We start from the raw sequence: 13751 nt of genomic DNA, 5'->3' as shown, positions 1-13751 counted from the left end.
TCCATTTCTCTCCATTCTTTCACTTTATTTTCCAAGGCAAGATCTCTCACTTGAACCCAGAGCTTACCAATTTGGCTAGTCAGCTTGCCCTGGGGATTGAGCACTGGATATCTCATGGGCCCCATGCCATCAGGCATTTATGTGGGTGCTGGGGATCTGAACTCTGACCCCCAGGCTTGTGCAGCAAGTGCTTTATCAAGCCATCACTCCCAACCTTATATGAGGTTTTTTTTTTTTTTTTTTGGTTTTTCAAGGTAGGGTTTCTCTTTAGCCCAGGCTGATCTGCAGTTTCATTATGTAGGCTCAGGGTGGCCTTGAACTCTCAGTGATCCTCCTACCTCAGCCTCCCAAGTGCTGGGATTAAAGGTATACACTGCTGTGTTCAGCCCTTATTAAAATGATTGTTTATTTAATTTAATGAGAGAGCGGATGGGTATGCCAGGGTCTCAAGCCACTGCAGATGAACTCCAGACACATGCAGCACCTTGTGCATCTGGCTTATGTGGGTCCTAGGGAATTGAACCTGGTCCTTTGGCTTTGCAAGCAAACGCCTTAACTGCTAAGCTATCTCTCCAGCCTCCTTATTAGATTCTTATATAAAGCAAATAATGATCGCTATATAGCTTCAAAGTGTTGAAAGCAAAGCAGGGACTGCTGCTGCATGCCTTCAGCCTGGGACTGCAAAGTGAGTCCTAGGTCTACCTAGACTATAGTGAGATACTACCTTGAAAAGAAAAGTATATTTAAAGCAAAAATTAAGAGGACTTGGGCTAGTGAAATGGCTCAGCAGTTAAAGCTCTTGCCTGCAAAGCCTAATGACCCCAGGTTTGATTTCCCAGGTTAAATTCCACAGTACCCATGTAAAGCTAGATGCAATGGAGCATACGTCTGGAGTTCATTGGCAGTTGCTGGAGGCCCTGGTGTGCCCCATTCTCTCTCTTCTGTCTTTCTCTCTGCTTGCAAATAAATAAACACATTTTCTAAAAACTAACAGGATTACATGGAGAAATTGAAAAATCCACTTTTATTTTATATATATAAAGCCACTGTAATTGAACTCCAGACTTGTGTGCCACCTTGTGCACATGTGCCACCTTGCACACTTGTATCCCCTAGAGCATCTGGCTTACATGGGACCTAGAGAGTGGAACATGAGTCCTTAGGCTTCACAGGCAAGCGCCTTACCTGCTAAGCCATCTCTCCAGCCCTATAATAGATCTTAATACAATTTCCAATAACAAAAAAGAAATTGTAAACATTAGGAAACTTAAGCAGTGTAGTGAACAAGATTAATCTCAGGCATATTTAGAGTATGTACTTGACAGCTGAGAGAATATACATTTTTTGAGCCTACTTGAAAACTTCAATTTAGAATAAAATTAAACTAAGTAACTAAAATACATTTCTCAGAAAGTCCTTGGAAAACAACGTTAAAACAAAGACCTTGATAACTTTTGAATGGATCAAAAAAAAAAAAAACAAAAAAAAGCATTTCATGGGAACCTAGCCCTAAGCAAATATAGTGGTTACCTGTAACTAGAATCAAAGAAATGTTTCATTTACTAAGATTTGGATTTTAGTTCCTTATCTGTCCAGGGCATGAGTTTCTAGACAGTCATTTTCAGCTCTCTAGACTCAGTTTACTGAAAACACATAATTGCTTATGTTTTACTTTCTTTAAAAGTTGATTATGAAGATTAAAATAAATGCATGTGCATACATACATATACATATCATAGTATACATTGTTTATGTATGTATATATTCATGAAATTAGTTCCCACTCTGAAGCCCTATTCAAATGTGAAGTGTTTGTTTTCCCCAGAGCCCAAGCTGCAAAGCCCTGCATTCTTTTCTTTGATGAGTTTGAATCCATCGCTCCTCGAAGAGGTCATGACAATACAGGGGTTACAGACCGAGTAGTGAACCAGTTGCTGACTCAGTTGGATGGTGTAGAAGGATTACAGGGTAAATCACTATAAATTCAGAAATGTACCATTACAGCGAAATGTCACCAAATGTTTGTTTAAGAAGTGTTCTTTTTCCCCTCAGGTGTTTATGTTCTGGCTGCTACTAGTCGCCCTGACTTGATTGATCCTGCCTTGCTTAGACCTGGTCGACTAGATAAATGTGTATACTGTCCTCCTCCTGATCAGGTAACAGTTTCATTATTTGAGTCCAAAACCATCAAATGCTATACTCTTTCCTTCTCCCAGATAATAGCAGTTGTCCTTAGAAAACCAGCAGTCTTTTTTTTTTTTGGCTGTTTTTGAGGTAGGGTCTTACTCTAGCCCAGGCTGACCTGGAATTTACATGTAGTCTCAGGGGAACATGATGAGATTATACAGAGAGAATTTTCAGTAGTTCTAGTCATGTGTTGTACCAACCATTATTCTCATACTTAGAAATTAATGGATACATGAATGATAGAAGTGGTCAAAGGTATAAAATATCTAAGTACATGTCACATGGGGTTTTTCAATTTTTTCTTTATTGGCACATTTGCCCAACTCTAAAAAGTAACCACAATATGAATAATGCTATTGACACTGAGTAATTGAAAGTGTTGATTTTCCTTCTGTGTTTCTTCTCTTAGGAAAGTGTTCCAAGAAAGATAGATAAGAGGTAAAGACAAAGAAAAAAAAGATGACAAGACAAAAAGAAAAATAATAATAAAGAAATAAAAGAAAAAAGGAAAAAGAGATAATACACAATTGTACACATTTCAACTTGTAAAGCTTATTAGATACATAAAGTTAATTTAGATAAAAATAAGATACATTTAAATATAAATGACATTTTGTAATGTGTTAAATCAGTTAGGTTTTCTTCCTTCAGGTGTCACGCCTTGAAATTTTGAACATTCTTAGTGACTCTCTACCTCTGGCAGATGATGTCGACCTTCAGCATGTGGCATCAGTAACCGACTCCTTTACCGGAGCTGATCTGAAAGCTCTACTTTACAATGCCCAGCTGGAGGCCTTACATGGAAGGCTGCTCTCCAACAGACTTCAGGTGACTTATGTGGGAAAGTTGTTATGACCTTTAATGTTGGAAAGATCAGTCCTATGTCAATTTTTCAACCTTGTAAAGTATTAATTTTTACAACTTTGATAAAGCTGTAGAAATTTAAGTTTACCTTTAGTTAAGTGTTTCATAATTGGGGGCTAGGGAGATAGCTCAGCAGCTAAAGCACTTGCCTGCAAAACCTAACAACCCAGATTCAGTTCCCCAGTATCCATGGAAGGTCAGATGCACAAAGTAGCACATGCATCTGGAGTTCGTTTGCAGTGGTTGGAGGCCCTGGCACACCCATTCTTTCTCTGTCTCTCTATGCATAAATAAATATTTTTTTATATTTGAATTTATTTTATTTTCAGAGGGAGAGTATTGGCACTCCATAGCCTCAGCCACTGCAATCAAACTCTAGATGCTTGCGCCACCTAGTGGGCATGTGCAAACTTGTGCTTGCCTCACCTTTGTGCATCTGGTTAACATGGTATCTGGAGAGTAGAACATGGGTCCTTAGGCTTTGCAGGCAAGTGCTGTAACCACTAAGCCATGTTTCCAGCCCAATAAATATTATTTTTAAAAAATGTTTCATAATTGAAATGTGGTGTTGTAGTTACCTTCTCATTACTATGATAAAACACCCCAATAAAACAGCTAATCGGAGGAAAGTTTTTATTTTGGCTTACAGTTGGAGGGGAAGCTCTATGATGGCAGAAAAAAGCATGGCATGAGCAGAGGCTAGACATTCCTCTGTCACAGCAGTTAGAAAAGAATAGCAAGAGAGTGAGCCAAACTCTAGCACTAGGGGGCTGTCTATAACACCCCTAAGCCCACCTCCAGAAGCACCTCTTCCAGCAAAGCTCCACCTCCCAAATTACCTCCAGGAGAGGACCAAGCATCAAAACACATGAGTTAAAAACACCAAAAGCAACCCAAATAAATATGTAGGAACATCTGATTTATACCACCACATGTAGGTATTGCAGAGAATTTTAATTATGAAGAATTTTTTATGTGTTTCTGTAACATTACTTTAATATTGGCAAAAATATTTGGTATTGGAAAGATATTATTTAAGGTGAATATCATGAATTAATATAAATAGAAAATAATTGAGGTTTTTAATTTGTTATATACTTTAATTTTGAAAAAAAAAAGTTGTTTCTTACTTTAAAGATAGATCAAATTGTGTTAGCCAGCCAATAGTAGCCCTTTTTAGATGACAAGTGACCTGTGGCCTTTATTGTATGTCTTCATCATTCTTCAGTCACGCTCTAACTTCTGATATAAGATTCTTTGTTCATCTTGCATTTTGTGTATCCCAGCCCTAGAACCAGCCTTTTCTTTTTATTATTTTTGTATACAATTTACTACATTATGGTATTGACTATATTTCTTAGGAGGTTTTTCTATCTATTCTTCTCCCCTACTTTTTTCTTTTTTTATATCTTTGTTTCTTTAATATATTTTTAACTTTTTTATTTATTTGAGAGAAGTAGATAGATAGATAGACACAGACACAGAGAGAATGGGTGCTCCAGGGCCTTTAGCTGCTGCAAATGAACTTCAGATGCATGCACCATTTTGTGCATCTGGGTTACATGGTTTCTGGGGAATTGAACCTGGATCCTTTGGTTTTGCAGGCACGTGCCTTTACCACTAAGCCATTCCTCCAGTCCCTTTTTTTATATATCTTTGTAAGATATAGAATTCTTTCTTTCCCGCCCTCCTTCCCTTCCTTCCTTCCTTCCTTCCTTCCTTCCTTCTTTCCCTCCTTCCTTTCTTCCTCCCTTCCTTTCTTTGCACAGAGAGAGAGAGAAAGAGACAGAAGAGAGAGAATAAGCACACCAGGGCCTCTAGCCAGTGCAGTCAAACTCCAGGTGCATATGCCACTTTGTGCATCTGGCTTTACATGGATGCTGGAAAATCAAACCCAGGTCGTTAGGCTTTGCAGGCAAGCACCTTGACTGCTGAGCTACCTCTCCAGCTCTCCCCTGCTTTTTGCTGGAGACCTTTTCAGGTCTTGAAGTTTTTAAATCAGATAGCCCCAATATAAAATTTGGCCATTTATATTGGCAAACCATTGAAATAAAATTTGTTTTTTATTTTTAATATTGTTCTTTGAGGTGCTGAAAATTGCACCTATGACCTAACACATGCTAGGCAAACTTTCTACCTCTGAACTATATCTCTAGTCCTGAAGAGTTCATTTCAAATCCCCTTTTCATATAATAGAGTGCTTTACAAGCACATGTATGTACATATACATACATACTCACCTGGTTGGCATAAATCATTAGTTTTTTCATGTGTATATCTGAGGTATGTGTGCATGCATGTGGACACGTATGTGTAAGTATGTATGTGTTGCAATCAGGTTCGCATTGCTGGTAGAAAACACCCATCCAAGAGCAGCTTGTAGGAGAAAAGGATTTATTTTAGCTTACAGACTTGAGGGGAAGCTCCATGATGGCAGGGGAAATAATAGCATGAGCAGAGGGTGGGCATCACCTCCTGGCCAACATCAGATGGACAGTAGCAACAGTAGAGTGTGCCAAATACTAGCAAGGGGAAGCTGGCTGTAATACTCATAAGCCTGCCCCCAACAATACATGCTTCTTCCAAGAAGCTTCAATTGTCAAACTGCCATCAGCTGGGGACTTAGTATTCAGAACACCTAAGTTTATGGGAGACATGCATGTGTGCGTGCAGTCCAGAGGTTGACATTGGGTATCTTCCTCACTTGCTCCCCTTTTATTGTTTCTTAAAGCTCAAGGACAATTCTGTTAGCATTTGAGAGAAGAACTGTGGAGAGGGCAGGCTGTAAACATCGGCACCTACTGCGGTCTCTTGTACTGAGGCCTGGTCTCTCACCTGAGCTCCTAACTTGCAGATTCAGTTTGGCTGGCTGGCTTGCTGCAGAGATCATGGGGATTATAGATAGCTGCCATGCCCATCTGGCATTGACGTGGATGATGGGGATCCAAACTTTGGTCCTCCCACTTGCATAGCAAGCACTTCAGTGACTGAGCCACCTCCTATGTATATATTGCAGTAGAAAAATATGAGTGTAGATGGGCGTGGTGGTGCATGCCTCACATCCCAGTACTTGGGAGGAAGAGGTAGGAGGCTCACTGTAAGTTTGAGGCCAGCCTGGAACTACAAACTGAGTTCTGGGTCAGCCCAGGCTGGAGTGAGTCCTTACCTCGAATCTCCCCCCCACCAAAAAAAAGAAAGAAAATTGGAGTGGAAAGGCAGAGTCATAAAAATAAAGCCTAGGAGAGGTCTGAGTCTAACTTTGTGATAGAATTTTGGGGTGAATCGTTGGCAAGTTATCTACATATCCAACTATCATTCCTTGTTGTAACAGTTAACATTTTACTATAGACTTCACTTGCTTTAGAGAATTAATAAGTTTGTGGACATGTGCAAGCCTCCTTGTGTTGCTTGCTGTGTGAGAAGGCTCTGATTGTTGGGGATTGTGTAAATCTCACACCTGGTTCTCCTTCTGTATGTTTTAGGATGGAGGTTCCAGCTCTGATAGTGACCTGAGTCTGTCTTCAATGGTCTTTCTTAACCATAGCAGTGGCTCTGATGATTCAGCTGGGGATGGAGAATGTGGCTTAGACCATTCGCTTGTTTCTCTAGAGATGTCTGAGGTCCTTCCAGAAGAATCAAAATTCAATATGTACCGGCTATACTTTGGAAGCTCATACGAATCAGAGCTTGGAAATGGGACCTCTTCTGAATTGGTATCTTGAGCATTTGTGGTTACACAGTTCAGATGTGTAAGACCCTGCTGCACAGTGATTTATCTACCAGCCAGTCCCATGTAGTCATTCTAACTGGTTCTTCAATAAAAATAGTCTAGTTTTCTTTTTTTTTTTCATGTGTGTAGTATGTGTGGTATGTATGCAGATATGCATGCCCCATGCCCAAAGAACATCAGATGTCCTCTCTTATCAATCATTTGCATGTTTCCTTGAGACAAAGTCTCACTGAACCCAGAGCTGCAGATTTTGGTGAGACTGGCTGACCAGTGAGCCCCAGCAAATCTCAATTATCTGGTTCCCACAGGACTGGAGTTATAGGCTTATGTGGCCATGCCCAGCTGTTTATGTGGGTGCTGGGGAATTGTAGTCAGGCCCTCTTGCTTGCACGGCAAGCAGCCTTACCCAATCAGCCATCTCCCCACAACCATTGATTTTTAAAAATTATGTTAACTAATGATTTTCATTTCTTAATAAAACTGTAAGCAGGGCTGAGAATAAAGGAAATTCAAAGTAACAAGGGTCCTTTGGTTTTCTCAGCCTTAATTCTCCTCATCAATGATTTTAAGACCTATTTGCTGATTTATAATGAATATTACAAATCTGTTTTGTAGTAAATATAAACTTTACTATAGTAAAGTAATTGAGGATAATGGGAAATTTAATAGAATAACATCAAAAATTCCTAACAAAAATGTCACCAGTGGGGCCAGTCATGGTGACCCACACCTTTAATCCCAGCACTCAGCAGGCAGTGGTAGGAGGATTGCTGTGAGTTTAAGGCCACCCTGAGTCTACAGAGTGAATTCCAGGTCAGCCTGAGCTACAGACCTTACCTTGACAAAAAAAAGAAAAAAAAATGTTACCAGTGGGCACACACCTTTAATCCCAGCACTTGGGAGGCAGATATAGAAGGATTTCTGGGAGTTCAAGGCCAGCCTGGGACTACAGAGTGAGTTCCAGGTCAGCCTGGGATATAGTGACACCCTATCTCAAAAAAAAAAAAAAAATGTTACCTACTGATGATCCTTTTTACAGAGAATATGAAAAGTAATAATGTGTCAATAAGAAAATGTTTAGATTAAATATGAAATTAGAGTAGTATTCATCATATATATCCCTCAGAATTAACAGTGGCTCACTATTACATTTTTAGTGCACATAACATTTTTACATGTACTTACTTTTTTGAACATTCACTTTATTCAAATTTTTAAAACTGTAAGTTACCCACTTTTATTACTTTCTTTCTAGAATTTAATTCTATTTCCCATTTTTTTAGCTTCTTCCTAGAAGTGTTCCAGAAGCTTCACCTTCATGTAACTATTTATTTGGACATTAGTATGATGTATTTAAGTAACAAAACATTAGAAGAAAATAGCTCCTATGTCATGGCAGTTTACTCTTGTGGTTCAACAATATAAATATTGGTGATTCTTGGTTTATAGAATGCCAGAATCTTTTAAACTTGCATAATTTTAATGAACTAAAAATGTAAACTTAGTTAAGATTGTTGCTTGTTTTCATTCTTATCTTTAATGAACATGGTTTTTCTTCTCTGTCTCCTTCCTTCCCTTTCTCCCTCCCTGCATTACTGTATGTTACAGAGCTCACAGTGTCTCTCTGCACCAAGCTCCATGACTCAGGACTTACCTGCATTTCCTGGGAAAGAGCCATCGTCTTCCCAACCGCCCATGCTTAGGACTTTTTCGCAAGAAGGCTACCAAGAACTCACACAAGAGCAGAGAGAGCAACTGAAGGCAGACATCAGCATCATCAAAGGCAGATACCAGAGCCAAAGTGGAGTAGGACTTTTCCCGATTTTTAAAACTTGAATCTGTGTGTGTGTGTGTGTGTGTGTGTGTGTGTGTGCGCGCGAGCGCGTGCATACGTGCACACATGTGGGTGGGAGAGACCAAAGCACCTGTGTGGAGGCCAGAGGACAACCTCAGGTGTCCAGCTTCACCTTCCACCTTATTTGAGTCAGGGTCTCTTGTCACTAATGTGGCCTGTGCACTTGTGAGAATTCTCCTTTCTCTGCCTCTGTGTAGTTGTCTTATAAGCTAGGGACTATGAAAGCTGGGCATGGCGGCTCATGCCTTTAATCCCCACACTTAGGCAGCTGAGGTAGGAAGATCACTGAGAATTCAAGGCCAGCCTGGATTAAAGTGAGACCCTGCCTCAAAAAAGTAAATAAATAAATGAAAGAGAATCTATGGTCTCTTGAAAAATCAGACAAAAAGATATGACACTGTAAATGTCATTGTATGTGTCACATTCCCTAATTAACACTTTCTTTATTCTGTTTAAGGAGGATGAATCCCTTAACCAACCAGGACCAATCAAAAGCAGTCTTGCTATTAATCAGTCACATTTAATGACTGCACTTGGCCACACAAGACCATCCATTAGTGAAGATGACTGGAAGAATTTTGCCAAGCTGTAAGTAACTGATTCTGATTGGAAAGTATAGATGTTGTTACAGGTGGCATTGCCAGTTGCTTAAACTTTAAGATTTGTGTTTAAAATAAATAATATTTCAAAAGATAATTAAATAATTCAAAAAATTTATGCAGTTGGGCTGAGAGTATAGTTCAATGATAAGAGCACTTACCTACCATTCATAAGACTTTGGGTTCTATCCCCAGCACCTCTCTTTCTCTCTCTGTCTTACACATATACATGCACCTATAGTAGCTGTGTGCTTAATTAGATTGCCACTAACAAATTCATGTTATTATATTTGAGTTATATGTAAGTGATTCTAGTTGTATAATTTCTAAGATTTATGAAAAAGTCTTTCCTTAAAAATAATATTTGATTAATTTCAACATTTTTATCATTTGTTTTTATTTGTGGACTGTGTTTATTACACATTGGGGTTTATAAACTTCTTGTAACTAACTGTATGGCTTCCTACCTGTGAGACTAAGATCCAGAGACTAGCAGACATTCCATGGGAATGATTTGATGTATTTCAAGAAATATTTATTCCCAGGCTGGAGAGATGGCTTAAGGTGCTTGCCTGTGAAGTCTAAAGACCCAGGTTCAAATCTCCAGGTCCCACATTAACCAGATATCATGGCACATGCATCTGAAGTTCATTTGCAGTGGCTAGAGGGCCTGGGGTGCCCATTATCTCTCTCTCTTTCTCCCTCCCTCCCTCTCTCTCTCTCTCTCTCTCCCTTCCTCCCTCCCTCCCTCCTTCTGTTCCTCTGTATCTAATAAATAAATAAATAAAATGATAAAAAAAGAAATATTCCTATTCCCTCTCCAAAGTAGATATTTCAATTCTTGCTTCCTTAATTTCATAGCACTTTGAGGGGGTATACATACACATAGGTTGGTAATACGTACTTCTTATATAAATTCAAAGATACTCCAGTTCTGTTTCATTGGTCTATGTTTCTATGACAGCACCATGCTGCTTTTGTTACTGTGGCTTTATAATATAGCTTTACATTAGGTATGGTGATACCTCCAGAGGTATTTCTTTTGCTGAGGATATGCTTGGATATCCAAGGCCTCCTGCCTTTCCATATGAATTTTGAGATCATTTTTTCTATCTCTGTGAAGAGCAATGTTGGGATTTTAATTGGAATTGCATTAAATCTGTATATTGCCTTTGGTAGGGTTGCCATTTTCACAGTGTTAATTCTGCCTATCCAGGAGCATGGGAGGTCTTTATATCTTCTCAAGTCCTTCTCGATTTCTTTCTTGAGTTTTTTGTTTTCATTATATAGGTCTTTCACATTCTTGGTTAGTGCTATTCCAAGGTATTTATTTTTTTGTTGTTGTTGCTATTGAAAATGAGACAGCCTTGCTAATTTCTTTCTCTGTATATTTGTCCTTTACATATAGAAAGGCTACTTATTGTGTGTTTGTGTGTGTGTGTATTTTGTATCCTGCCATGTTACTGAAGGAATTAATCACCTTTAGAAGTTTTGAGATGGAATTTTTTGGGGTCATTTATGTATAGAATCATGTCATCTGAAAATAGGGCTAATGTGACTTCTTCCTTTCTAATTTTATTTCTTTCTTCTGTCTTATTGCTTGGGCTAGTACTTCTAGTACTGTGTTGAAGAGCAGTGGTGAGAGTGGGCAGGCCTGTTTTGTTTCTGATCTCAATGGGAACTCATTGAGTCTTTCCCCATCAAATATTATTTGGGCTTTAGGACCTTTATATATAGTCTTTGTTTTGTTGAGATCTAAACCTGCCATGCCTATTCTTACCACTGTTTTGATCATGATGTGGTATTATATTTTGTCAAAGTCCTTCTCAGCATCAGTTGAGATGATCATGTGGTATATTATTACATTGACTGATCTCCATATGTTAAACTATCTCTGCATCCCTGGGATGAAGCCTACTTGATCAAGGTGGATAATGTTTTTGATGTATTGTTGAATTCGGTTTGCAAGGATTATTCAGGATCTTTGCAACTAAATTCATCAGGAATATAGGCCTATAGTTTTCTTTTCATGTTGCATTTCTGACTAGTTTGCTTCATAAAAGTAGTTGGGGAGAATTCCCTGCTCTGATTATGTGAAACAGTTTGAGAAAGATTGGTTTCAGAGCCAGGCGCTGTAGCACACTTCCAGGCTCCGCCAACAGAGGCAGGTAGTGCTGAGGGAAGGACCAGGCCTGCTGGTTCCTCCCAAGGGGTTAAGGAGGAAGATGAGCTTTGGAGGACTCAGACCTCTCCTAGCCACCTGAGAAAAACCACACTGAGTCGGGAGTCTTGTGGAAGCAGGAACTCACAGGAACTTGCTTTATTGCTATGAGCAGTTGCCTATATAATATTGGGGACAAAGGCAGAGATTTTAGGACAGGTGTGTGGAGGGGGTAAAGGCCAATAGTAAACTGTGACTACTGAAATGGTAATTTCAACTCCTGCGTGGAAGTGGCAGGCCAGAAGCCATTAGGCGTCTTGCTAAGTCATAGCTGGCCAGAGACAGGTCGCCAAACTTTAGCTAGGCTCAGGAAGTTCAACTAGGCCTCACACCCAGGCCTTTCAGGGCCCAGCAGCATATGCCTTTAATCCCAACACTCGGGAGGCAGAGGTAGAAGGATCACTATGAGTTTGAGGCCACCCTGAGACTACATAGTGAATTCCAGGTCAGCCTGGGATAGAGTGAGACCCTACCTTGATAAAAAAAGTTCTCAGTTCTTCCATGAAGGTTTGATAGAATTCAGCGGAGAAGTCATCTGGCCTGGACTTTTCTTTAGAGGAGGTTTTTTTTTTCTTTTTTTAAAAAAATTTTTTTTATCTTATCTTTATTTATTTATTTGAGAGTGAGAGCGAGAGAGAGAGAGAGAGAGGAAGAGAGAGAAAATGGGCGCACCAGGGCCTCCAGCCACTGCAAACAAACTCCAGATGTGTGCGCCCCCTTGTGCATCTGGGTAATGTGGGGCCTGGGGAATCGAGCCTCGAACCAGGGTCCTTAGGCTTCACAGGCGAGCACTTAACCGCTAAGCCATCTCTCGAGCCCTAGAGGAGGTTTTTGATTAACTTTTCAATCTCCATGGGTTGACAGGTTTGTTTAGGAGATTAATCTGCTCTGAGTTTAGTTTTGGTAGGTGGTATGTGTCTAGGAATTCATCCATTTCTTCCAGGTTATCCAATTTTGTGGAGTACAGCTTTTGGAAGGATGTCCTGATGATTCATATAATTTTATTGATGTCTGTTGTGACCTCCCCTTTTTCATTTATGATTTTGTTAATTTGAGACTTTTCTTTTTATTGTTGATCAAATTGGCCATGGGTTTATCAATTTTGTTTATTGCTTGAAAGAACCAGCTATTTGTTTCATCAATTTTTTTTGTTGTTGTTGTTGTTTTGGTTTTTTTTTTTGTTTTTCGAGGTAGGGTCTCGCTCTAGCTCAGGCTGACCTGGAATTCACTATGTAGTTTCAGGGTGGCCTCAAACTCATGGCGATCCTCCTACCTCTGCCTTCCAAGTGCTGGGATTAAAGGTGTGCGCCACCACGCCCGGCTATTCATTTTTGTTGTTGTTGTTCTGACTTCTTTCCTAGTTTGGGTGGGATAATTCTGCTTTCTCCTGAGTTAGAGGTGTTTGGGTGCCAATTCACAAGTATGAAATAGCATTAATTAGCACCAGCAGTTTATCCCCAATTTGTCCTCTTTAAAAATTTATTGCTAATAACTTCATTCTTCCATTTTTCTAGTGTTCTTTCTCTTTCATTTCTTAAACTGTAATGCCATTTGCAAATAATTCATTATATTTTGTTAATTATTAATTTTTATTCATCAAATATATCTCTTGCATTTTTAAGGTATGAAAATTTTCAAAATCCAAAGAAGAGAAGAAATCAAAATGGCACAACATTTCAACCTGGGCAGAAAGTAACTTTAGCATAAAATATACTAGTGATTTTTCTAAGGATTATTTGTTTGTTTGTTTGGTGGCTTGTTCCTACATTGTAAAAGTAAAAACTGGTATCTGTAAAATTCTTTTTCATATAATAAATGTGACTAATCAATAAAAACAACCAATTTGTCGCATATGTACACAATGTGGTGCATATATCTGAAGTTTGATTACAGTGGGCTAGAGTGAAACCCTACCTCAAAAACAAAACAACAAACAAATAAAAGGTGGTATGAATATGATATGTGGAAACCTACTTTTTTGGATAATGGTACACTTAGAAGCCATAGATTGTTACTAGAAACATTTCAGTGCCAGCGATGGGATGCTTTCCAGTGAGTTGTTGGCCAAGGAGGTCCCTGATACCCCCAAAACATTACAAGCCATTGCCAAGGCTCTTGGTTTTCCACCAGAAATAGATAGGAAGACCCTATCACTAAAGACTTTCATGCTTGGGCTGCAAGGTCACTGACAAATCAAACTGAGCTGAGCCAAAAACCTCACTGTAGACTAGCTGACAGAAGGCTGGAAAAAGCTACACTGTATATAGCTCTATGGGACAGAGAAGTCATCAGTAG

The 13751-nt window shown here is 39.3% G+C and overlaps 1 protein-coding gene across 1 annotated transcript in view; it reads left to right on the top strand.

Annotated features, from left to right (window-relative positions):
* Pex1 (peroxisomal biogenesis factor 1) overlaps nt 1-13313 on the top strand; it is an 86943-nt gene extending 73630 nt beyond the window's left edge. Inside the window, exons 18-24 of the mRNA XM_045160225.1 lie at nt 1826-1968; nt 2053-2156; nt 2839-3015; nt 6534-6764; nt 8390-8587; nt 9094-9224; nt 13079-13313. Of these exons, the coding sequence (XP_045016160.1) occupies nt 1826-1968; nt 2053-2156; nt 2839-3015; nt 6534-6764; nt 8390-8587; nt 9094-9224; nt 13079-13163 (1069 nt within the window). The 3' untranslated portion in view covers nt 13164-13313. The remainder of the gene's footprint in view (nt 1-1825; nt 1969-2052; nt 2157-2838; nt 3016-6533; nt 6765-8389; nt 8588-9093; nt 9225-13078) is intronic.
* Nucleotides 13314-13751: the final 438 nt, after the last annotated feature.

Source organism: Jaculus jaculus, chromosome 10 (genome assembly GCF_020740685.1).
Source record: "Jaculus jaculus isolate mJacJac1 chromosome 10, mJacJac1.mat.Y.cur, whole genome shotgun sequence".
Classification (NCBI taxonomy): domain Eukaryota; kingdom Metazoa; phylum Chordata; class Mammalia; order Rodentia; family Dipodidae; genus Jaculus; species Jaculus jaculus.
This window is presented reverse-complemented; position numbering and strand designations above follow the sequence as displayed.